General features: G+C 38.8%; 1 protein-coding gene across 1 annotated transcript in view; it reads left to right on the top strand.

Moving 5' to 3' along the window:
* Nucleotides 1-2,552: 2,552 nt before the first annotated feature.
* Nucleotides 2,553-25,929, top strand: part of abcc6a (ATP-binding cassette, sub-family C (CFTR/MRP), member 6a) — a 37,806-nt gene continuing 14,429 nt past the window's right edge. The window contains exons 1-8 of the mRNA XM_028443785.1: nt 2,553-2,888; nt 6,814-6,990; nt 7,099-7,224; nt 14,276-14,413; nt 20,208-20,330; nt 21,260-21,321; nt 21,446-21,577; nt 23,454-23,660. Of these exons, the coding sequence (XP_028299586.1) occupies nt 2,847-2,888; nt 6,814-6,990; nt 7,099-7,224; nt 14,276-14,413; nt 20,208-20,330; nt 21,260-21,321; nt 21,446-21,577; nt 23,454-23,660 (1,007 nt within the window). The 5' untranslated portion in view covers nt 2,553-2,846. The remainder of the gene's footprint in view (nt 2,889-6,813; nt 6,991-7,098; nt 7,225-14,275; nt 14,414-20,207; nt 20,331-21,259; nt 21,322-21,445; nt 21,578-23,453; nt 23,661-25,929) is intronic.

The following is a 25,929-nucleotide window of genomic DNA, read 5'->3' as shown; positions in this document are numbered from 1 at the left end:
CACACAGTCTCAAACTTTAAGCCCTACGTCTTAATTTATGTTGCATCATGAGTTAACTATTTCGTTACACCCTTAAGAATCAAGAACACTTCTTCATACGCAAATACATTTGTTTTTTGTAGTAAAAAAAATAAAAAAATAAGTGGTTTTGAGTTTAGTTACTCTTCAACAAATGAAAGGATTAGGTTCATGGTAAGGGAGTCCATGTGTAGTGATAAAGAAACTGTTTTACATTACTCCACTCAGTGATGCTTTTTGACAGGTTTCAATGACTTTTAAGGGTTTTTAATCCCAACGTCGCTCTGCTGTTAATACCAATGATAGTGCATTTTTCACCTGCCTCATTAGTTCATTATTACTGACCATACGCGTGGTTTTCCACTTACATTGCAGTTTCTACGTACACTCACAGTCCAATTCAATGACTGATTAACCAAATCCAGTCTACAACTATTTTTAAACCAAATCTCCATGAGTTCCTGTCTTTCCAGTGCGGTATGCATTATGTCACTAAGATGGAAACTGTACCAAGTAAATTATAATAAAAGCCCGGTCCTGGAGAGCCTTTCGATGCTCCCCTGGTACACCATTGCTGATTATAAAAGCTAGCTCTGTATGCTTGCTTTCTGTATGCTGTAAGATGGAATGGGTGGTATTAATCAATTATTTCATCTTAAAGCTGTCTGTAAGCCCCCCACAAAACGTCCTTTTCCAAATAATGCTCAATAATTGAGCAGAGCACTCAATATCTAGAAGCTTGGAGTTAATTCTGCATCATTACTTAATTCCAGGCGACCCCACATAAGGTCACAACCCCAAGGTTGCAAAACACTGGGTCAGAGTGAGGGTTATGACTGAAGTGATAAATGCCATTTATTCCCTGGAGCATGAAAAGTTACATAAGGTCTTTTTTTGTGGCAGTTTCACGAACTCCATGAGACAGGGCTGTAATAGCTGCTGTTGGTAGCACAATAAGGCTGCATTGTGGAATGAGTTGTTTAGTGATGTGCGGGGGGGATTTTCAACACAAAATGTGTGACATTTGACAGAAACTGACCAACAACTGACTGGCTGCAGTTATGGAAAAGTTGTGACCAAGCCAATGATTAAAAACTCTGTCAAATCTTTCAACGTAGAGGATAGATGGTTCGTCTTCCGTGGAACGAAAGTACTTCCCATTTATCAAGAGTGTTGTTAAAGGGTTAATGTAGTGAACTTTATATTGAAAACTCTATCAAAATGTGTTGCATAATACTTGATGTTCAGCAGGAAAACATTTGTCATAAGCCTTTGTAAAGCAGTCACGAGTAGCAGCATGCTCAGTAAATTGTTGTAGCGTCAGGGAAGGAAGGCCAATGGTGGTGACTTTCAATGACGTTGTGCACTTTGCCATAGAGATTAAATTGGTACGGCAAAGCACAACGTAACGAGGGTCGAGCGTTTTCTTTAAGTGACGAAACCTCACAAAGATAAAGACCAAAACAAAAACAACAAACATAAGATTGTGATGAGCGCCTTACCAAGTTTGATTAATTTGCAAGCCTAAACATGTTACAGAAACACATTTCATACTTTTTCCAGATAATGGAAAGACAGAGCATATAATCAGTGTTTGAAAGCTTTTTGTTTGCAATATACAGGGGGACAGCGACACACTATTTGCATCGCATACTAACAATTTGTGAGGAAATAATCAGAGTCATAATCAGAATAAACTTTATTTATCCCCGAGGGGTAATTAGAATTATACAATCCACTGAGCAGCACAGCAAAGTGCTGCCTCCCTGTATTTGAGCGGGACATGCGGAAATTCTGCTCTTCTTAATTGGAATTTTTTTATTTGATTTATTATTACATTTTATTTGAAGTATTATACATAAGGCTGACATTACACTGTCATTTTTGAAGGCTGTCATTACAGTGTCGTTCGTTACCCAAACCCCTAACCCCGAGCCCTAACCTTAACCCTACCTAACCCCACTAGATCCCTCCACCTAAACCAAAAAACGCCAACATAGCTCCAAAGGTGTCATAATATAGTGAAAGGTGTCGTAATTTAGTGAACAACACTTAATGAAATGCCTTCATGACACCTTATTCATGCTAATGACAGACAATGACAGCCTAATGTCAGCCTTATGTATAAAACTTCAAGTAAAGTGTTATCGCTTCAACTTCACTTGTTGGTGATCAATGTTACGTCAGTGACTACATGTTTAGGAGCTCAATACAACCCAAGAGAAACATGTTCTATGCTTGTGAATGGTCAGCTTTACTTTGTTAACTGGTGTAATATGCACCATCTGATTCTCTGTGGTCAGACTAGTTGTTGAGGAGGGGGGGCTGTGGGGCTGGGACGAGTCTGTCTGAGTGTGGGGCTGTCATCCCATGAAGGGGTGTAGTTGTGGTGTTTTGAATGAAATCCAGTTGATGTGGGAGAGAAGAGAGGGGAGTGAGAGAGAGAGGGAGAGAGAGAGAGAGAGAGAGTGAGAGGGTGAAATATTTCCACCCACCCAGCGAGAACACACACTCATAAACAGCAGACAGACTAAAGTGAGAGTCAGAAAGACGCAGAAACTCTGAGCAGCAGCAGCAGTCGGCCAGACAGAAACAGAGTTCCATTGAGAGAAGGTGTTTTACTGAAGAGGAAGAAAAGTCACACACGCACACACACACACACACACCTAAATACACAGCAAGCCACCCACTCAGACAGGCAGGCAAAAGTCCAAAAACAAAAACATCAGAGCAGGGACACACACAGCATAGTGTTTTTCCTCAGTTACACACAGGAATACACACGTGCTGCTGCTGCTGCATCCAACGAGTGGAGCATCAGCAAGTGGATGGATGCCTTTTGCAGACTTAGTGGCCTGGACCCTCTGTGGGTGAGTTTATGATGTGTTCACTGACCCCCTGGCATCACTTTTTCTGTGCTGATTGACTGTTTACTGCCAAAAAAAACCCGTGGGGCTCCGAACACACGCAACGATAGAGTGCAGAGCATGCTACTTTTTATGTTTTAATTGTGACATTAAGCAAGTAATCAATATAGGTATCACCTTTATGTGTTATGCTAAATGCTAAGCTTTTATTGATTTGTTTCTGTTGGTTTGACTTTGAAGACAAATGTAAATATTGGTTTGCTCTTGCTGTACTCTTGGACTTTATTCAGGTTAGCACTTTTTGCAATTGCCATAAATAGTGTCTCCAGTAATCTCTGTAGCTAATTTTGATGCCAAATACAAAAAACCCTAGAACTTTAGAAACAATTGAAGCCCAATGAGTAAAAACATGAGTTATTTTGCAGTAAATCTCCCTTTGCAGAAAAGATCAGATTATCTACTGCAGCCCTGTGCATTAGCCATTTAAGCTAATACAAGCCAGAATAGGTGACGTTTACCTCTGATGCATGTCAGCAGTTCATTTACTCTGATTCAGCATAATTGAGATCCGGTAAGGTGGGAATGTGTCATCCTGTTACTGTTGAATGCTCTTTTAAACACTCACGTGTTTAAACACAACTTGAACTTGAAGATTTTTGAATTGCTTCAGTTCAGCTTCACAACAGTCACTACAAAGTTTACTCCTTTCCCACTTCGTCCTCCCTCTTTTTCTTTTGTTTTTTTGTTTCTGGTTCTCGTTACAGATTTTTTTTGTTGTTGTTTCTCCTGCATCGTCCAGCCCTCAAAGAAAGTGAAAGTAAATGTTGTTTCTCTTGTGCAGTCCCATTGTCATGCAAAATGTTTTTGTATCATCAGAAAGTGTCATCAGAAAATAAGCTCACTTTACAGATACTCACTGGTCTCAGTATTTGGGTGATGATGTGAATTCAAGTTTGACAAAAAAAAATTTGACCCAAAAACAGGGAAAGTTTTGGAAGTGACTGCTTTAGGTAGAGTAATGTATTAAGTTTCCTTTTCTTTAAATAAACATGAAAAGGTTCTTACTTTCCAGAAAATGAAAACATTTATGTTTTAAAACTCTTGAAAGATAGAGTGCAAAAGTTAATTTATGACCAGTGGGGATACTTTATAACAGAACTGTGATTATCAAGTCAGTAGTGTGTATAAAGGGACATTCCCCAGACTTGCTCTGCAGTAAAATGTGTCCGTTTCACATTGATGTGTTTGTCAGGTAAAAATAGGCAACTGTTGGCATCCAACTTCAACGCAACTGCTTTATACAGAGGTGAGAAACAGAATGAGAACCGAGCAAAAGGCACAAGAAAGTGCACAAAGCAGAGCTGACAGGTTCTTCTAAAAAAAAACTGTTCTGTAGAACTTCCAGCAGCCAACCGCATACAGGTCTAAGAAGGGTCCGTGAAAACTGTGTCCTACTAGAAATATTCATCCTCGAAACCACTTTAGTGAACCACAGAAAACAATGATCAATGGTGCAAAGTACTTATGGCTTCAGTAATGTATTAGAGTCTGGTCCAGAATCCACATCAGTCACCATGACTATGGGTCAGGGCAGACTATGTACAAGTTCAAGGAGTTTACAATCATGCGGTGCTACAGTCTATAGTTTCAATGTTTCACATGATGAACTACATCATGCTCAGTTTCTAATCCTCAACACTTCTGGGACCATTTAACCTTCATTTACTCAAGCTGAGGGAAGGTAGATAAGATAACTTGACTTTTACCATTCCTAGGGAGAAAGAAGAACATGGGTCACAGACCGAGTGTGAGGTGGCCTAGAGCAGCAGATAGGAGAGAGTGGGAAACAGTTATGGGATGCAAGCTCAGGCTTGATAACCCTGTAGCTGGCCACCTTTGATGAGGCTGTCTAGTGTTTAAAAGGCCGAAACACCCTCTGATTCAAAGGAACACTACTGATGATATATATTCTTCCCATATCTGAGACACAGCTCCCATGCCACTCTCAAATGGTAAACCTCATGTTACTACCATTTTTTGGCACAAAGGACTGTTTAACATCACGTCCCGTGTTTAATGATTCTGATTCTAGCTCAGTTCAGTTAGAGTGGAGGGTTGATCTGGAGCAGCTTACCGTTGACCAAGCCTTTGGCATGCATGCTTGTAATCATCGGCCTTGCCTTGGACTGCCTCGTACAATCATTTATTTTAGATTTGAATCCATGTAGAGCCTTTTAATTAAATGCATACATTCATGATGCTGTAAGTGTCCCATGTGTGCACTGCTGTTTGAGGTGATTTAAACCCAAAGCACGCGGAACCCCGTAATTATTGGGAAAACTAGCCCAAAGTTTAGTGCCAGATATAAACACATAAAATAAATCTAGCCTACAGCCTTGTGGAACTGGTGAAACTACAGCACATTAAGGATGGAATTATGCATTTTTCCTGAAAAAAACTAAAATGAGTTTGAAACCACTGGTCATATGTTTGTTTTGGGAGAAGATCAAGAATTTACAGCACATTTACACAATTTTGGCTGGAATGCCTCAAAATCTCATGAAATTTGGCACAAAATCTCACTACATTTTTTATGAAATGTCACAAAATTTAGCTCAGAATCTCACAACAGTTTGCATTAGGTAGTCTAAATGCATATACAGATATATTTATTTATCCCTATAGAGCATTACAGTTTCTAAAGTCCAACATACAGACACATAACGCAGAGTCATCAATAACAGAATGAGTGCAAAAGGTTTCACATGAAAATGTGCAAGAATAAATATATGAATAAAAGCACCAGGGACAAAAACAAAACAATAATACAATAAAACCAATACTACATAAACAAATAGAATAGTATAATGCCAAGGGTATTCCACATAGTGATTTACTGTATATTACACAAAAGTACATAAATGTTAACAGTGGTAACCATTTTTTTTTTTATTGTGCAAAATGGTTTAACTATTAGAATAAATACACTTTTGTTCATTACAACAACTCTGCAAATGAAAATATAGTTATCATTGTTACATCTTGTAAACCTGCGGCATCCCAATGTCATATCAACTGTAGCATCTACTGTATCTGCTCACCAGCCTTGGATCACCTTCAGCTTTGTGGGCAAGCCGTTGTTACATAATGAGCATGCAGCTGCCGCAAATTGTGATGGCTCTGCCTGAACCCAGCTGGGAGTCTACCAGTACAGCCAGACTGCTCCACCATCCAAGGAGGTTTTCACCACTTCCTGCGGTGACTGCACATGTGCAGCCAGACACTATGTCCCTTATTAGGCCAGCGAGGTGATGAACTTGATACTGTAGGCGGGACACCAACAACAACGTGCTGGTTAGCTCAAACAGTGGACCTCCTAGCCTGGCTTAGCTATTCTTACATAACTTGGCAGATTTTGTCTTCCACACCTCGTCTGCATGATTTTTATTGTTTGTATGCTTCATTAGCTACAACCCAATGGCAGTATAGTTTTAATATGTTCACACCTACATTGTTATTCTGGAATTAGGAAGCATATTGTGTTGAGTTACGACTCTGAGTCAGCGTTTTTGGAGTCAGCGGAGCTCTGGCAGTTCACACTCTATTAGCACTGGGCACAGTTTGTGTTGACCAACTGTGGTTTCACTCAGCTCCAGCTCCATGTATGAAAAGCAGTATTTCTACCAAGTGTGAATTCCCTGGACTTATCCCCAGGTCCCATGATGAATAGAACCTGGCAAGTAGACTTCACTTCTTTTGGCAACTCTTGATGTGAACTTTTGGCTTTTCTTTTGTGTGTGTGTGTGTGTGTGTGTGTGTGTGTGTGTGTGTGTGTGTGTGTGTGTGCGTGTGTGTGTGTGTGTGTGTGTGTGTGTGTGTGTGTGTGTGTGTGTGTGTGTGTGTGTGTGTGTGTGTGTGTGTGTTGAAGGACTGGAACCGAACATGGTACACCGCCAACCCAGACCTAACCCAGTGTTTCCAGAACACAGTGCTGGTGTGGGTCCCCTGTATCTACCTGTGGTTGTTGGCGCCCTTCTACTGCCTTCACCTTTACTGCCACGACCGTGGACGCATTCTAATGTCATCCCTCTGCACAACCAAGATGGTAGGACATCACACGCCTCACGTGGCAAAGAAAACCTTAAATTCGTCTTTCTTTGTTACTGTTTTGACAAAAGAGATTGAGAAAATACTACATTCCCTCCTCCTACAGGTGCTTGGATTCCTCCTGGCCTCCTTTGGCTTTGTGGAGTTCTTCTACATTCTGCTGGAGAGGAGCCAGGAGATTGAGCAGCACATGGTCTTTCTACTCAGCCCCATCATACGAAGCATGACTGTGGTAAACACTTTTTATTTTTATCAACCAAAGACAGATCTTTGATTAAAGAAGGAAAAGCTGCAACTTTTAAAAATATGTTTTAGGGAAACTTTACAGTGTAACACTTTACTTGAAGTTTTATACATAAGGCTGACATTATGCACCTGTCATTAGCGTGAACAAGGTGTCATAAAGGCTGTCATTAAATGTCATTAGTTACCCTAACCCAACCCTTTGTTACCCTAACCCAGGGACGTCAAATTCATTTTAGTTCAGGGGCCAAATACTGAGCAGTTTGATCCCATGTGGGCCACAGATTTTATGCAGTAAAACAAGTATTTTTAACATTATTGTGCCCTAATTTGCACTTGTACATGTACATATAGTACAAAATATGTAAGAAACTGATCATTTTGAAACAATAAGTGATAGATATCAATCCTAACAGGATCTTCGCTTTAAATTTCCTAGTTTTTCTGACCAATTTATATTTAATTCAGGGAAATATTATGTAATAATTTGGGGACAATTGTAGGGTTTAGTTAGAATTTTGTTTTTTCAACAATTTAACATTAAAAATCATGTGAGCCCCTGTAAATATTGTTGAGTTTCATCTCCTGCGGGCCGAATTAGATGCTCCAAAGGTCCAGAACCGTTCAGGGTGTTTCATCGAGAGAAAAAAACCACAAACCTAACTCCTAACCCTACCTAACCCCACTAGATCTCTCCACCTAACCCATAAAAATTCCAACATAGCTCCAAGGGTGTCATAATTTAGCAAACAACACTTAATGACAGCTTAGTAACACCTTAGTCATGCTAATGATAGATAATGACAGCGTAATGTCAGCCTTATGTATAAAACTTGAAATAAAGTGTGAATTACAAACAATTGACTATACAATACTACTAGAAAGGAAAATCTAAAATGGAAAATCTAATATCTACTCAAGTAAATGTTGTATTTAAATAATTGTGTGTTAATCAATAGTAGATAAATGTAGTTTTAGTTTATTGTGGTTCAAACAGTTATTCTCACAGCTTTCTGAATGGCTTCTTGTTACAGGAAGGTTTGGGAAACATTTCTGCCGCCAGGCTCACACACACACGTGAAAAACTGTCTGAAATCATATATATGCTCAACAAAGGGTGCGTTGGCCAGGCACTCCGGTGCAAAGCCTCATCACGGGGATCAGGATTCATAGGGTTGCAGCAAACGCAAATATAACAGAGTTCTGTCTACATGGCCTTTATTTGACGGTCACTCAAAAAGAGCGCTGTGCAAAAACGTGAGGGCATCGCTTACCATTAGATGTTCGGTCAGTGTGAAGTACAAAATGTGTATAGCATGAATAAAATTAAATTATATTAGCTGTAGCATTTTTACTTAATTTTTCAACCAAGACACAAGAACCGACATGGCGCAAATATTTATTTATTTATTTATTACCAAGTTATGGGTTTAAAGAGTCTGTATTTGGTTATTTAAGTGGGTGTATATTGTATTTACCAGAAAGCCTTATATTATCTAAGCAACACGTGGCTTCCAATCCACATCAGAGTTGATTTTTTTTACATAGAATTTTTTTTAATAATATTTTCTACAATTGAAAACAAAAAAAAAATTCTGCGACACGAACTCGCTCTTTTTTCCCCATCAACTTTTCTACTTACACCCCACCCCTCCATCTAGGATGCAGAATTATAACGTTATCACATTTTGATGACGTAAACGTCGGATAGAATGCGACCTTGCAGTTCAGACACCAGTCGCATTGCAAAATATTAAATACCTATCGAATTTATATCCACATGTGAAAGTAGCCTGCGTCGAATTTGAAAAAATCGGAATTGTACTGTTCACATTTACATAAGAAAAATCAGATACATGTGGGCGGAATTAACATGCTGTGAGAGCTTAGCATAAATGACAAATACAGTAAATGACTAAATTAATTTTAATAGCAGCGCAACTTTAGATGTTGCATTCTAACTCCTCTCCTCTTTATCGTCACTCTTACGTGATCTGCCAATTTATTATTGTGCTACCTACTGCCCCCTCTGGCCATGAGGTGCATAATTTATTTTTTCCAATTAAATTTAGTTTAAGTACAATTTCCCAAGACACACGATGTGCCGCAGCTTTCAGGAAGAAGACCGCTTTATATTAGAGGGATAAAGCTATTACTAACTAAGCTTAAAGAAAGGCTGTCCAAATCCACCACAGATTCAGTTGGCTTTAGACGTTTCTCTACGTAACCAGGCTTTGTGCTCAGCTGTATGATGATAGCAGGGAAGCGTCTAAAGCCTGCTGCATTTATGGCCTTAAGGGATCAGGTTTGGACAAGCATGGTTCAGATCCTATGATTAGCATGTCTTACTTCCCCAACACAACCAACCAACCAAAGTGTGTGCTTCAGTTCAAGTAAAGTCAGTGTGTGATAGGGCTGGGCGATATATTGACATTCAAGATATATCGAGTTTTCATTTTGAAGACATAGAAAATGACAACTTAGCCTATATTGTATCAAAATACTCATTTTAGGAGTCGTTGTTTTCTTTACTTCTCAGAACAGCATATAAAGCACAGTTAGATTGATTACTGATTGTGTCTTAACATAGATCTACCACTAAACAAGCCACACTACAAAACTCACTCACACATGCTGTCCCTTAGAGGAGAAAAAGCCAAAAGTGGCACATATTCAAAATTAGAAAAGCTTTATTTGACAAGTACAGGTTCAAAACAATACAAGGAATTTCACTATGAACATAAAGGTTAAAGAATGGATATATATTGTACAGTTGTTTGTTAATAAATGTGACCGTGTGACAATTTTTTTATCTGCAAATTTCATCCAGAATTGTCTTTCGTTTGAGACCCTTATTTGAATTAAAACTATTGAGATTTTGGTCCATATCGGCCAGTGTGCGACCTTGTTCCATCACTTTCAATCATCTGTTTGAATATATGTACAGCTGATTTAGTTATTCTGAATTGGACCAAGCTGGCAACATTAAAGGTTCAATATGTAGGAGAACAAGAAGTTTGTGTGCTTGTGTCTTCTTGGGGGTCCTTTAGATCTGAGTTTCCTTGGGACATGGAACTGAAATGTGAGAGATCTGTAATCTTTGTTGTTTGTCTATTTTCCTCCACATTTGAAAGCAAACCATTATGGCCTCTTAGAGACGTAGGGTGTTGGGTGAGTCGCTGTGCTTTATTTATAGAAAACACAGGGTGGGATGTAATCAGAGAGATTATGTTGATGGAAACATGGCTAAATGTTTCCCACAGCATCAGTTTAACTTGTTTCCTCTACTTTTGAGTTGAAACTTAGTGTGTATGAGTATAGGCTCGACAAGAGGCGAGGAGTGGAGAGCAACATGGGTGGCATGGCAAAGTTTAAAATGCTATTCAATGCAAATGTATTTATACAATAAAGGAGTGAAATGAGCCAGTGGGCCAGGTGGAGTTACTCACAAAGCGTCCTCACAGTCCTGCTCAGTCTCAGTCAGTCAGGCTGCTTTACCCACCTGTGGTCTTCTCAGACTCCTGAGTAAATAGCAGCATGCACTTGTGTTAAAATACACTCATATTGAGGGATTTGTCTCAAAAAAGGTCTCTTATTTTAAGATCACATCTTTTTTTTTTAAAGGCCAGACAACAAACAGCTACCAATAGGAGCACATCTCCATCATCTAATCCACTTGGCGGACTTATCTTTATAAAAGGATGTAATTTACTCTATGTTAGCCGTAGCCACATACCACCACCAGTCCATGGGAACACTGGGAACACCAGCTTTGACTCAAGTTTAATGCATAGGAACTCCCAAATCAGTCCGCTGGCAAACGGATCACAGCGGACACTGATGAAAAATACACACAACACCGACTAAATTCAGTAATAGCATGACGTGCAGCTGCTAGTTCTTTCCCATGCACTGCACACTTCCCGTGTAATTACAACGTATGGTTTTCATTCATCCTGTGCGATGGAGCTATAGTTCCACCCACTGACTTGTGCAAACAGATGGGTTGAGGGTTAGCTGTGATATTGAATTTTACAGCATCCTATACATTGAGCCATGAGTGGCTTTGAGTTCAAGTTGGGGCAGACGCAGCCCAGTGTTTAGGAGCAAAAAGTACCAACAATCAGGAACACTGTGTTCCTGCTTAGAGGATCCTACATCTGGGACCTACTGTGGTCAGTTAACTGCAGTCAATATATTTTTAATTACTTTATTTTTTCACTTTAGAATCCTTCAAAACAAATACAGTACAAACAACACACCATAATTAATATACAAAAAGACACACAAAAACACAAAACAAAAACAAAAAAAAACAGTAATGAAATAACAAAGAGGCAAAGGGTTTTAGTTTTAGTCCGTCTTGTGTACAAATGTTCACAACTGCCGTTTTAAAAGGACACAAATGGCCCGAATGTCAATCACAACAATCAGCGCTGACTTTGCAGCACACAATATCAGTTTTTTTGATTGGTACAGTGCATTCCAATGAACACACGTGGGACCCATGAATGCAAACACGCCACGCCGGACTGCAGCCCCGGGACAATCTGCATCAACCGTCCCTCACCCGCACTGCAAAACACACTCCCCCCCCATCCAGTAAACCCCCTTAACAAAAACAGGTCCCGACTCCCAATATACATATAATCAACAGCCGCTGCATAGTCAACGCTGTCAGAATATTCATGTGCTGTCCATTTCTTTTATAAACCATTTTTTGTCAAACTCGTGGTCCATGTTCCTCATTTTGTGCATTTATCTTCTCATTCAGTTTTACTTCTTGTATAATAATAATCGATTTTATAATATCCAATCAAAACCTCTCAAGGTCACCTTACAACAAAAAAATGAGCGAATATCAAATAAATTTACTCCATACAGTATCACGTATCCTATAAATCTAGATCTCTAGATGTTTGATCAACTCGCTCTATAAACATCTTGAACATAAATGATCTTTGAGTCTGCATGTTGTCTTTGTGTTCACATCCTCTCTACATTTATCTTTGGCTTCAACATCCTAAAATCACTTACGTCAGGTGGACAGGAGTCTCTACATTCCCTATAGGTATGAGAACACTCCCCGTCTATTTCTATTTATCATTCCATGGGCATCAAAAGTGTAGAGAAACATATTATATATACACGTAACATCACTGAAAACAGACAGATAAACAACATGTGGCCCGGGTCAAGCAGGAAAATTACGATTTGCAGCCGCTTGACCACCACTGTGTACAATCTGTGCCCATAAGGACGGTTGTTGATCCAAAAAGCCAAATTACCTGACCACTAGTAGTTTATGACAGGACAGCACTGCAGCCAATCCCAGAGCAACCAATGTGGTCTTCATTATGAAACTTAAATCAACTTTTTTCCCTTCATGCCCTTCATGAAAAACGTACATATCACTTGGACAATTTGCTGTGTGAGGACAGACAATGAATCACTCATTTTTTGAGAAAGCACTAGTTTTAACAAAATGTACAAGCCAAGTTATATAAGCGGCGGATGTGGCGTTCTCGTACATGTGTCGTTTTCTTTCATTGAGTCAACCCAACAACATCTGCGCCCACAGCCAGGGAATTCCCACAGTCCCTCAGTCTTTAGTAAAAACCACTTCATCTGTATTTAATCAGATGATGTTGCCTGTGCTTGGTTGAAAACACAGCATGGTTTTACTGTCACGTGAATCCCAGTGGAGTAGCAACAACTGGACAGAAGCTTCAAAAGAGGAAAATCTGTAGCAGCAAAGCAATGCTCCATTAAACACTGAACTAAGGGACGTGCTAGGGCAGTTATTGCCTCATGTACCTCTCAGCATTTATTTCTTATCGCAAGAACCCCTTATGTATAACATGAGCTACGGGCTTTAGCTCATGTTATACATTTATTTGTGTCTGAAGGCTCGTCTAAACTTTTTCTTGTGTCTCGTCCAACATTAACCTTGAATTTAGTCATTTTTATTCATTATGTTTTGCTCGTTTTAGAATTTGAACTTCACCTTTTGGTATAAAGAGTTGTGCCATAAATTATTATTGATGAATGAGAAACCCCAGTTTGGGAACCACTGTGCTAGGATACTTATCAGTTATAAAATGCAGTGGCTGGTGCCACTAAAAGGAGTCCTCGGCCTCATCTCAGGAGAATGAAATTGACCCGTCTTTAACCCTAATAAGTTTAATAATAAATGTCAGATGTAAAAATGAAATAAACCACCATCATAAGCTGTGGCTGGTGTTTTTGAAGCATAAACAAGTTGAAGCAGTTGGACTCCAAAGTCCCGAAGTGTGACGTTAGCTAACAGGTTTTATGGGAATGATTGACAGGTACCCATAATTCAACAGTTCATAGATCAATTGATTGATTAGCAATCTCTGTTTCACAAACTGGGGGCCGATTAAATGCTAGGACCTGCTCTGGATGATGCTTATTTCAGTTTAAATCAGATGCTTAAGGTTTTTGCCCGAACTCATCGGGTTTTGATCATTATACCATGGGCTCAGGCCTGGTTCGGACGCTGTGCTGTAAATAAATGGTCAGGTGATGTGTTTTGTTTAGCACGAGAAAGACACACGTACCATCTGTAGCAACACATGAAGTTTCTTGTCATGTTTATAGTTGTATTCAGAACGAGGGACCAGTAAATAAAGCTGATATTAAAGCAACTTGCATCGGATGAATATGCACGCGCACGGATGTGTCGGGTTGAAACGGTTTCAGGCTTAAAGAAACAATGGCTTCTTTAGGGTCGTGTTCACTCGGGCCACGTCGGATCTTGTTCTTTCGGCCAGATTAAGGCGTGAAGATGCAAGTCTGTTGTGGTGCTGTAATGTCAAATAATATAAGCTCTAGAAATTGTATTTGTATTTGGAAAGAATTAAATTATTCATGTAACCATTTGGGGTTTTTTTCTTCTTCTGTTGCTTTGTGTGTATGGGTTGTGTTTGTGTGTGTGTGTGTGTGTGTGTGTGTGTGTGTGTGTGTGTGTGTGTGTGTGTGTGTGTGTGTGTGTGTGTGTGTGTGTGTGTGTGCAGATCCTGGCCTTATGCATCATCCAGCTGGAACGAATAAGAGGATGTCGCTCCTCCATCTTCCTCTTCCTGTTCTGGGTCTTGGCCGTGATTTGCTCTCTGGTTCCTCTCAGAGCAAAGATCCAACTCGCTATGGACGAGGTGAGTAGATGGACAATCAGTTCATAAGTCATCCAATAAATAATAGCTCATTACTATATATATATATATATATATATATATATATATAGTCCCTCACAGGGCTTAGCAACATACAATCAGACACAGCAAAATAAATAAACTGCATGACGATACAAAAGGTGCACAGGAAGACAACCAGGGTCGGGGTCAATTACATTGCTCAATTACAATTACGTCTTCAATCATCAATGTTGAATTGCAATTACGGTGACCAACATTTTTTCCAATTAAAATCATAATTTTTTTTTCCTCTAAGTCAATTATAATTATGTTCTCAGTTACTAAAGTTAACGTTAAATTTATCACAATTACTGAGCCTTTAATAAATAACCGTAGCCTTCATTTTGTGTTAGATTTCTGTTAGCATCTCTTATGATAACGATCAGTCTTAAATCAGATGTAAAATACACACAAAAAATTGTATCTATCATTTAATTTGTTTCTCATTTCTTTGTTACCTTGTTAGGCTTAACAAAAAAAAAAACATTGGTATTCATATTTTTGTATATTTTGTTATCTGAACTCAATTACGATTACAATGGCACCATATTTTTTTCAATCCCAATTACAATTATGTCATAATTGTCATTAATAATCAGATATGTAATTATAATCGACCCTAACACTGACAGCAACACCTACAAGCCTGGGATAAAAAAAACTCACTGAAATCAATAAAACTGAATTAAAGGACAATTTGCGTTAATAATTTTAACATTTAAGTAGTATATGAAGCAGAACACTTGCATGTAAACAGCTTTGTGGATTACTAAAGATAAGTAAACGATCCACATCAACCGAATCAGTCTTAAGATTGGGTTTATCGCAGCTGTTTGTGTGTCCATGTTGAACTCAGTAACCCTTTGTGTAAAAACACAGTGCAGAGATATCTAATCACACTTCCAGCCCAAAGTCTAGACGGACGACATCAGCACAGCAGCAGATATATCCCTGTGTCAGCACACAGTTTCTATTTTATCCCCAGCTTTAACCAAGGTAACCTAAAGTTAACACTAAGTGTCGGAGGATGACACTACCAATTCTGGTCAAGCCAATGTGTGTTTAGTTGTTTTTCTTCTCCCTGTGTCTGGCCGTCACACATTGGGATCATTGTTTATGGAGTAAAGCTTGGATTTAGTAAGTCACATGCAGCCATTGGGGCCGTCGCATTTGCATTTCTAAAAGAAAAAAAAAAAAAACACACTCACACATTCATATCAGTGTTTTATAGTTCCTACCGTAATGATGGGTCTGGGATAAACGCTGGCGAGCCGTAGCAGCCTAGAGTCAAACCAGAGGAGCAACAGCGTTATGTTTACAGCCGTACATGACTGTAAAACACTGCCAGATGGAAATCTAAGCATCCATCGTACCAACCATAATGCAAAATCATTCACACTTTAGACCACGTGTCAAACTCATGGCCACAGGGGCCAAATCCGGCCCTTTGTAGCGTCCAATTTGGCCAACGGGAGAACGTGAAAATGACGGCGAAATTGTGAATTATTGTGTAAATGAAACTCAACAATATTTGCAGGTGCTCACAGTTTTCCCGGTGATTATGTGGCATGATTGCAGTCATTTTAAATGTTAAATTGTTGGAAAAAAAAAAAAGAAAAATCATAATTTTTACAAAATCCTTCAATATTCCTCAAATTATGACGTAATATTTCCCTTAATTAAATAGAAATTGGACACAAAATTGGACTTTAAAGTTAAGATCCTTTTGGGACTGATATGTATCCCTTATTGCTTGGATATGGTTGGTTTCTTACATATTTTGTATTTTATGCATACATAGCACAATAATGTTGAAATTACTTAAAATGACTTCACAAACAAAACAACAATATAAATATACAGCTTTAGAGAAAAATAGACACAGTTACTCACACAAGATGATTGCAGATATACACAAACATTTTTTTTTTCTAAAAAACATACAAAACAACAACAGAAATACACAAAAATGAGTCCACAAACACAGAAATTTAACAAACAAAAATAAACAATGAAACAAAAATCACTTCACAAACACAAAACAACAATATAAATGCACAAAATGAGAGAAAAATACACAAAAATACCCACACAAGATGACTACAGAATATATACATTTTGAAAGACCATGTGAAAGGACAACAAAAATACACAAAAATGACTTGGAGGCCTTTCCATCCGGTACGAGAACACACGTGCACGTGGCTGCCTCGTATACTACGACCGACCTTTAACTGTTCGGCACTTTAAATGTTTTAGTGCGTTTTAGCCACAGCGTCTGCTCCAAGTTCTTAGAAACTCTCATTGAGTGTCATAAAAAGCTGTGCTGCTGATTTGTTGAAGTGGCGAAGCGACATGTAATGTAAACATCAAGCAAAACGTTTGACTCGATACAGTAAAAAGCTTTATTTTTACACCAGAGTTATATTTGTACCTTGTTTGGAAGGAATATTTTACCTAGAAATGTTTGCGTCTTTGGCAACACGAGGCAGAAATCACTGATAGCTCCCTCATGTGTTTGTTGATATGAAGCTAAAACTGGTTAGCCACAAAGTCAATAAACAGGAGTTACTAGCTTGCCTTGCTCAATGACCACAGCAACAATCACTGACATTATTAATATTTGTTTGTATGATCATCTTTTTAAATCCTACAAAAAATTCAATGATTTATAAAAACTGATCATAATTTCATACATTGATGCATTTCTATAATCACAACCGCTTTTTACGCCAATGCTGTATTCCATCTAAAATGTGGCTATAAAATAAATTGTGATTTTGTGTAAATGCACAAAGCTGCAAAAGCAAATATGTTTATAACAAACCTGAATCAAAGAATAAAATCACCCATTCATTATAAGAGTGTAAGAAAAAGGGGGTCGCCTGAAATAAAAAAAATTAAAACAAACCTACCGATTTGAAATGTTTTTTTAAATTTTTTAAATGTTTATTCTTTTTCAAATGAGCACTTCACACACAATAAATAGCAAACAACTGTATTCTATGCTTAAAAATGCTCGAATATAAATCTAGTTCAAATAAAATGCAGTATAAAAATATCTTACTAATCCTGGCTACTTTATACTTTAATAAACATGATCAAAAGCTAATTCTAGGAGAAAACAAGTTATGATGAACTACAGCCGGGCCCGTGGAACGTCTCCGCGCCAAATAGCATGTACCACGTTCCCGAGAATTCCGTGAAATGACTCGGCAAATAAATGAGAAATCGACCTCATTTTTTTTTTATTCTTTTGGGGGCCCAAATGGAAAATCTGACTCCGAGCGTCGATGCGTACACATCCATAGATTATAACTACCAAATTTCAGCCCCATCTGTTCATGAATAACAGAGGAGTAGAGATGATAACTAATGTACACAACAACAACAAGAACAACAAGAAAAAACTAAATGAGTGGCGTTTTGAGTCCGGTAGCCCGGCCTAATATGGGGCCTCTAAAATGAGGTCAGGACCCAAAAAAGGTCGGGAACCACTGAACTAAACCCTCTCGTGTCCCTTTGGGACCATATAAAGCATCTCCATGTTATGTTTATCATAAAACGGGTGACTGTGTGTCTAGCAGTGGAGCTAACGTACAGTTTTGCGCCGTCATGTGTTTTCAGCATAACCTTTTGGCTTCCATAAGTCATATTAAGCATATATATGTAAAATTACTAACAGTAGTTGACTCTATTAATCCAGTTTAGCATAACTGGTGCCATTTCAGGAAGTTTACCAGCCATCTAAAAAGAAAAGACGATGAAAGGGAAACGAAATGGAGAAGGGTAAACTGACATGGAAATGATGCGTCAGTGGGTATACTATGAAACAAAATTTGGGAACTTTTGAAATGGAACATCAGAGTCCCCACTAACCTTAAACAAAGTAAAAAAAAAAAAAAGACTACTGCTGTTAAGTCCGAGGCACAGAGGAGTTCTTAGAATTCAGTGTTTGGACTTGGCACACCAAATAACCATCAAAATAGTAAAAGTTATTTATTCCTACAGTAAAAGACAAAAAAGAGAATTGCATAACTCACGCAACACTGACATTTCTCAGTGTGTTTTTTTTTTTAGACACTGTAATTCAGAGTGTAGCATTGATGGCTTCAGGTTGACAGAGTTCATGTTTGTGAACCATTTATCCATTCCTACTGGTGTGACCTACATTTGTCCCATCCTGACCCTGTTTTTCACTGTGTGGCCGGACCCTTTTGGCCGATTCATACACTTTTCAGGGAAAAATCCTTGGAGCTTTCGCCATTGCTTTTATGCACACACACACATTTGCACAACAGCCTGGCTGTGGCAGAGGCGATGATCCAAGGGTAAACAATGCCTCTGCCAGAAACCACAATTTCTGTACGTTAAGAATAACATGCGGGTCCTACATTTCACAAAAGTCTGTGAGCTTAATATCGCAGCTGCTGCTTTGATTATAAGTACATTTCCTGCTTTGTGAAGCCAAAATCTCCCTATTTACAGATATGGCCCCCTTGGCGTGGCTGAGAGGGGACTTTAACTATTGCAACTTTTTGTATAATATACACATAGTACACTATTAAAAGCTTCTGGTTTGCACTCTGATTTAGATTAAAGGTCCAAAATACTCTTTACTGTGTCTGTGAGCCTGCTGCCAAACGCCCACCCTACAACGTGTAAGCAAGGACGAAGCCATATAATGAATCTGTTGTGAAACTACACACAAAGCCACAATGAAGATAAATGATGCAGGGCACCACAGGAAGTGGTGGGATATCCAAACTAATTGTGAAAGCCATGAAATAACTCAAGCAAGTGTTGCTCGCGGTGAAAACTTAACACTTTTAAATTCTGTGCATTTTCACGCAATTGAAATGTATTTCAATACAAAGACGTTTGGCTGTTCTTCTGATTTCCCACCATTTGCCTCCATCTACTCCTATTATTGCATCATCAAATATCAGCCATCTCCTTCCCTTATCACATCTAACACCATTTTTACATGGTTTATTCAATATACATTTGTCTTGTACAAACCATGTCAAATACATCTGACCTTTTCTTGCCAAAGTGACCATTCTGGTGTTTTCACAAAATGAAAGTTGTTGAAAAAAACAATGGCGATGTTGATATTGTGGATTCCGAAAATCGGGAATTTGGGAATCCAGTTTCCCGTGATCATTATATCACGGGAAACAGCAAAAGAAAAGCGGGCAAACCAGAACAAAAGTGACATCAAAGCAATAACTTTTTTCCTTGTATGAAATCGTGACGTTATTTCACAGGAAACAGCTAAACAAACGGGTATCAAACCAGAACAAATGTGACAAATCACTTTTTTCCTTGTAAAAACTCTTGATAAGAAAAAAGCAAAAACACTTCTTAAGGAAACTTCAACGCTTCGATGCCATCTTTGCATTCCTCTATGGCACACAATGCACAAAATGTTTTGTAGTTCAAGCCACATGACATTTGTCAACAATTTGTTTGTTATATGAATCAAAAACTAACTTTCAAATGGCAATTTCTTCCTTCAATATTTGTTTGTGAGTAAATCTCTATCAGAGGACTTTTGGATGACATACAGGTACATTCTAAAAGACTAAGTTATGTGCTTAAGCACACTATACATTTTTGGTTCTAATTAGAACGTCTTTTTGATTTGCTTTGTAAAATTTTTTTTTAATGTGAAACACCCTAAAAGCTATAACATCCCACTCGTCTTGACTAAATATTGAGTGTTTCAGTGTTTTTTTGTTCCTCTTTGCAGGGTATTGCCTCCGACATTGTACGGTACCTGGCTTTTTTCTCCTACTTCTCAATACAACTGGCCCAGCTGTTCTTGTGCTGTTTTGCTGACCAACCTCCGGAGGGAAAAACCATCTCGGAAAAGGTAGGCAAAGGAGAATGCCTCCCACTTCCGTTCTGGGCAAGGGAAACGCCTATCATGCGATTTTGTGGTTTCTGGATTTGTTGTCAAGACTTTCTCCATTTGGAGGAAATGACACAAGCCATGCTTTCGCTCCTTCCTCCCTCACTTCCCCATTTATCAGGAACTTGTGAATGAGTGTGTTCACTTGTTTGATGACCCCCCCTTGCATACCTTAAACACAACTCACTCGCCTTTTTAGAGAGCAGTAACAAGTCCATAACAGCTCATTCATCAGAGCAGGTTGACTACAGCTGACAGGGGATCAAAATGAGATCTTAATCAATCAAACAAACAGGCGTATGATGTGATTTTTTTTCCCATGAAAAACCAGCAAAATAGCTGGAAAAGTCCCTCAGAAACTCTTGGCTGACAGGGGGAAATTGAAGAAGCATAAGCCACAATTTGGCGGGATGGACACACCCATTGGTGTCTTCCACCTCCTCCACCTTCCCTTGGTTAGTTACTCATAGGATGAGAGTTAGGGAAGGGGCAAAAAGCGAGTGCTGTAGTGAAGAGAGTAAACACCCTGGTGAGGGGGTGGTAGGGTGGAGGACTAAAGTATGTCTGAGAGGACAAACTGTGTGTGTGAAAGAGTGTATCCACACGTTGGAGAATGTGATGGCACATTTCCGTTCCGTCCGCACACAACCTCAAAACGTCACCATCAACCTTCGCTAACACCAAACTCTATTTACTGTGTGATGTTGGAGTTCATGGCCTTTGCTTCCTTGACGATAGTGTTGTTTATACAAGTGTTTTTTTTTCAGCACAGCCATACCTATAAACTACCAAGCAATGGCCTTGGAAACGTTTTATATATCTTAAAACCCATTAGGTGGTGGAGATTTACCGCAAAACCACAAGTGACGTTGAAAACTAATCTGTTACAGAATCCCTGTCCAGTAAAAGATGCCTCCTTCCTGTCAAAGATCCTCTTCTGGTGGTTCACAGGGTAAGATGGTTCTTTTAAACCTGCTAATTTCTAGACTTCCGCTGACTCACAATCAGCAACTTGTTTACAGATTTTGTATGTTGTTGCCAATCACATGAATGAGTCATCTAATGGTCTCCTTTAGGCTGGTTGTGAAAGGATATCGTACACCACTGGAGGCGGAAGACTTATGGACCCTGAGAGAGGAAGATACCTCACAGAAGATCATCTCTGAGCTGCAGGAGGAATGGACGGCAGAATGTGCAAGAATTCAAAAGTACGAGTTTCATCTATTTATTTTATTTTGTAGACATTTTTGCAGTGCTACTCGCTTTGCATATAACAATCTGCTTCAGATAACTATTAGAGTCTTGACTTTGTAAGAAAAACATATTTTTCATTAACTGGAAGAATAAAAGTTTTGATTATCCTAAATATTTTTTTTGTGGCTTTGGCAATTAGATTACAATGTCTGTTAATTTATATATGAGATACATTGTACAAAAATGCAAGTCAAGACTGTTGAGAATCTCATACTGCCAACATAATACAAACAAAAGCACTTAGAGAATGCAAACCTCCACTAAGTTTAGATCATCTCACCAAATTTCATTTAAATCTGTCCAGAACTTTTTGAAATATCCTTGCTCAAACATTTCTTCTGGGTACAGCATCTCCAGTACAGTACAAGCGCCTTCCTTTTGACATTGTCTATCCGCTCACCAATTTTCATTTAAATCCATCCAGAACTTTTTAAGTTATCCTAACAAACATTAACATCAACTTGACAGAGGTAATGACATTGTCCGGCAAAAGATCAACCAAGCCACCGGTCCGCATGATGACCCGCTTGGTATCGTTAAGAAGTGAAAACTAAAGCGGTACAAACACGTCATCAGGCAAAAGCCATCCTGCAAGGCACTGTACAAGAGGGCAGGAGATGGACAATGGACTCATTAGGGAATATGAACCGTTAAAAACAAAAAAAGGACGAGAGAGATAGTCAACAGATTATCTGTGAGGCACCAAGAACCCTCCAGGGTTATGGGATAGGATAGAATAGGGACCAAATATCTAGGAGGGGCACAAAGCTATACACACCTTTAACCATACTCCATTAAAGCATCATTAAAGAGATCTCTCCCTGAAAGCCATGAGTTTTTTTGGCGTGGAAGAACAAAGTTTATGGCAGGCATATTGAATCAAATCACATTAGAATGTTGATGTTTACCAAAGAAATTGGCTGCTACGTAAATAAATGCTTATTTGGTTTAACCAACAATGACTGGCCAATCCAAATCGAAAAATTAAAAACCCAAATTGAAGTCACCGGTTGACCTCAGCCCTCTGGAAAGATCAATTTAGAAGAAAAGAGAACACCCAAGCTCTTGCTGGTTCTAAACGACCCAAAAACTGAACTGGTGCCTGAACCAGAACTGTGGTGATCTTAAGAGCCAGAGAAAGAGAACCAGAAGAAAAAGTATTTTCCCATTGAGATCCAATCACTAACCTTTGCTCCACTTAATTCATGCAAACAATCTGTTCTAACAGTTTTGCTCAATTCCAAAGAAACTCAGTTAACACCAATACAAACCATCTAGAAAAGTTCATCTCTTTGACTAATCTTTGATGTGTCTTAGCCGGCAGCTTTTGCTTGAAATCACAACAAAGAAACCCTGACACGCACATGTGGCAGTGTTTTATCTTTACTTTGGCTCAGGTCGCTGGCTCTTTTGACACATGCCTGTGATTCACTGTTCTGTATTTATCCTTGTCGTAGCTGGAAAGAATCATCTGATTTTTTTTTATTGCAAACATCAACACGGTGACCGTCCAGTAAATGGTAAAAGCAGTGCATGACTATTCCATGACAGATGGATATTGAAATTAAAAGTGTCTCATCACCACAGGCATTCTGGGCTGAAAATAGGCTTCAGTGAGTGTCTTGGGCATTTACCAGTCAGGCTGGAGCTTAGTGCAATTTTCTGTTTAAAAGAAGACATTGTCAAATCTAATATTCCCTGTGGTGCTGTATTGTGAACAACAACATTTTATTATTATTCAAACAATCCCAATAAACGTCGCCTGCCATTGGTTGATGCATCTCGGCCACAGCTGTGGTTGCTGAAACTGGGTCTGTTTTTCTCTGGCAGGCAAGAGAAAGCTCTGGCATCGGGGGTTGCACTGGGTAGTCGACTCCAGGACCAGGCCCAGCTCCTCAGGAAGCTGCAGAAGGAGCAAAGCTCTGGTTTCTTCCTGCTTAGGACACTGGCACGCAATTTTGGTCCATACTTCCTGACCGGCACACTCTGTATCATATTCCATGATGCCTTCATGTTCGCCATCCCTCAGGTCCTAAGGTAAGACCAAATGTAGGGTAATAAGGCAATCTTACATAAATGTTCTGATAACTGGTTTGTAGTCTCTCAACTCAACTACCTACAGTAAAGTTCACTGGTATTGCTTTGATTGCAAATGTCTTCAAAATGATGTTACACAGAGGTTTCTGTGAAAGATTTGTTAACCTCTAACAAAATTCTTTCGCAATGAAGTTTTCAGGCTACGGTTAGGGTTAAATATAACTAAATATAGCTTTTTCACAACCCTCTGGCGTAAGTATGTTGTTTCAAGGCAAACTGCAGCCAAACTCTCTCAAGCAGCAGCTCACACTGAAAATGTCAGAAAGTACAGCTATGCAAGGTGCAATAAAACTGCTTTCTTGGAATTTGTTAAAAAAGTAGATAAATAGGGGGAAAAAGAGCCAGTTTTTGTTTTAATGACAGAAATAAAATAGAAAGTGATTAGGTGACTTGGGTCTTGGTGGATACGATCAAGGTGAAGTTATCTGGATTAGTGATCCTGATCATAGTACCATGATCATTCACATTTTATAGGCATGGAAGAAATGTCTATCCCCATTAATAATGATACAGTAGGTCAAAATGTATGGACACCCTCGTTTTTTTTTAGAAAAATTGCAATAACATTCGCAGCCCAGATGCAATCTGGATGAAACTTGGTGGAGTAATTGAGGAACTACCCCGACATACAGTAACTGAGTTGAATTTCATATACATTGGTCAATTACAAGATCCTAGTTCATCTCCAAAGTTTAATAGGATCTTCCAAGGTCTATATTTGGTCAAATTTGGTCAATATTGGTTAAGTACAACTTGTTTATTACTTCCACCAAGGAAGAAGTAACACAAGTAGCTTGATAGCTTTGCACAGGTGTCAAACTTGAATCCTTGAGGACCTGGATGTACGGCAGAACAGGTAGACATACAAGTGTTTGTGGTTTATGACCATCATACATCAATTGAACCAAGTAGAGTAACACTAAAAATGGCTGATTCACCACCCACCCTTCCATCCCATCAGTCAGACAGGAATGTTGTTGTTGTCTCACAAAATGACGGGATGTGTTAATTACGGTCAAGAAGTTTGTGAGTAAGAAATGCTTGGGGAGACCACAGCCTGCTGTGCTTCTTGGAGAGAGACAGGCTGCAGGAGAGCGCAGCCTACGAATGGCAGAAATGTTGTCGTACCACAATAAGCAAGCCACTGGCCAAGTGTGAGGGCAGACTGGCCACAAACTGAGAGCTCTGTTGTGCAAAGATGGAGCTACTATGTGTGAACCTGTCAGATAGCAGCCACAGTAGCCGTCAGCGGCTTTGGTAAACGCATCATAAGTGTCAGATAATTGTAGCTCCGAAGGAAGGTGTTGACAGGGCGAAGGCATTTTGCCCGCATTGTTTTATATTTTTCACCTCTTTCGAAGAAAAGCATTGAAAATATGTGCTGATGTCCTGGATACTGTATTTTGGTAACACTTTACTTGAAGTTTTACACATAAACGCTGATGTTACGCTGTCATTATTATGACATGACACCTGTTTTCAGCATAAATAAGGTGTCATGAAGGCTGTCATTAAGAGACGTTCATTCCCTTAACCCTTTGTTCAGAGTTGGGGTCAATTTTGATTGTAATCGTGTAACTGATCATTACCCTTATGGCGTAATTATAATTGTAATTTTTAAAATGTGTTGCTGTTGTAATCGTTATTAAATTGTAATTGTGTTTCGATAATTGACTTTGTAATTGTAATGAACATTCTATAAAAATTGTCAAATACAATTTCACGCAAAATTGGGGAACAATGTTACTGTTTTATGTACAGTTCTACACATATGTAGTTAATTATTAAAATATGTTGCATATCAAGCTTTCCAACATTTTAGCATTAAATGAAGGGCTGAACTGACACAAAAAATGCTCACATGCCCACACCAAAAATATTAGAACCTATATTTTCATTGATTAGGAAGCCTAACAAGGTTACCAATAGATAGAAAATAAATTATATGATAGATATTTGTTTTTAGTGTATTTTACAGCTGATTTAAGACCCATTATCATTAGAAATGCTAACACAAGAGGAAGGTTAACTTGTATTAGTTTATTTCTTTCAGGCTCAGTAGTAATTTTGTAATTGAGTGCATAATAGTAATGACTTTCTGAGGATAAAAAAATAATTGTAATTTAATTGTAATTGGAAAAATGCTGGTCACTGTAATCATAATTAAATTGTAATTGAACATGGGTAATTGAAAACATAATTGTAACAG

This window comes from Gouania willdenowi, chromosome 1, assembly GCF_900634775.1.
Source record: "Gouania willdenowi chromosome 1, fGouWil2.1, whole genome shotgun sequence".
Classification (NCBI taxonomy): domain Eukaryota; kingdom Metazoa; phylum Chordata; class Actinopteri; order Blenniiformes; family Gobiesocidae; genus Gouania; species Gouania willdenowi.
The sequence above is the reverse complement of the archived record's forward strand: the minus strand, read 5'-3'. Positions and strand labels throughout refer to the sequence as shown.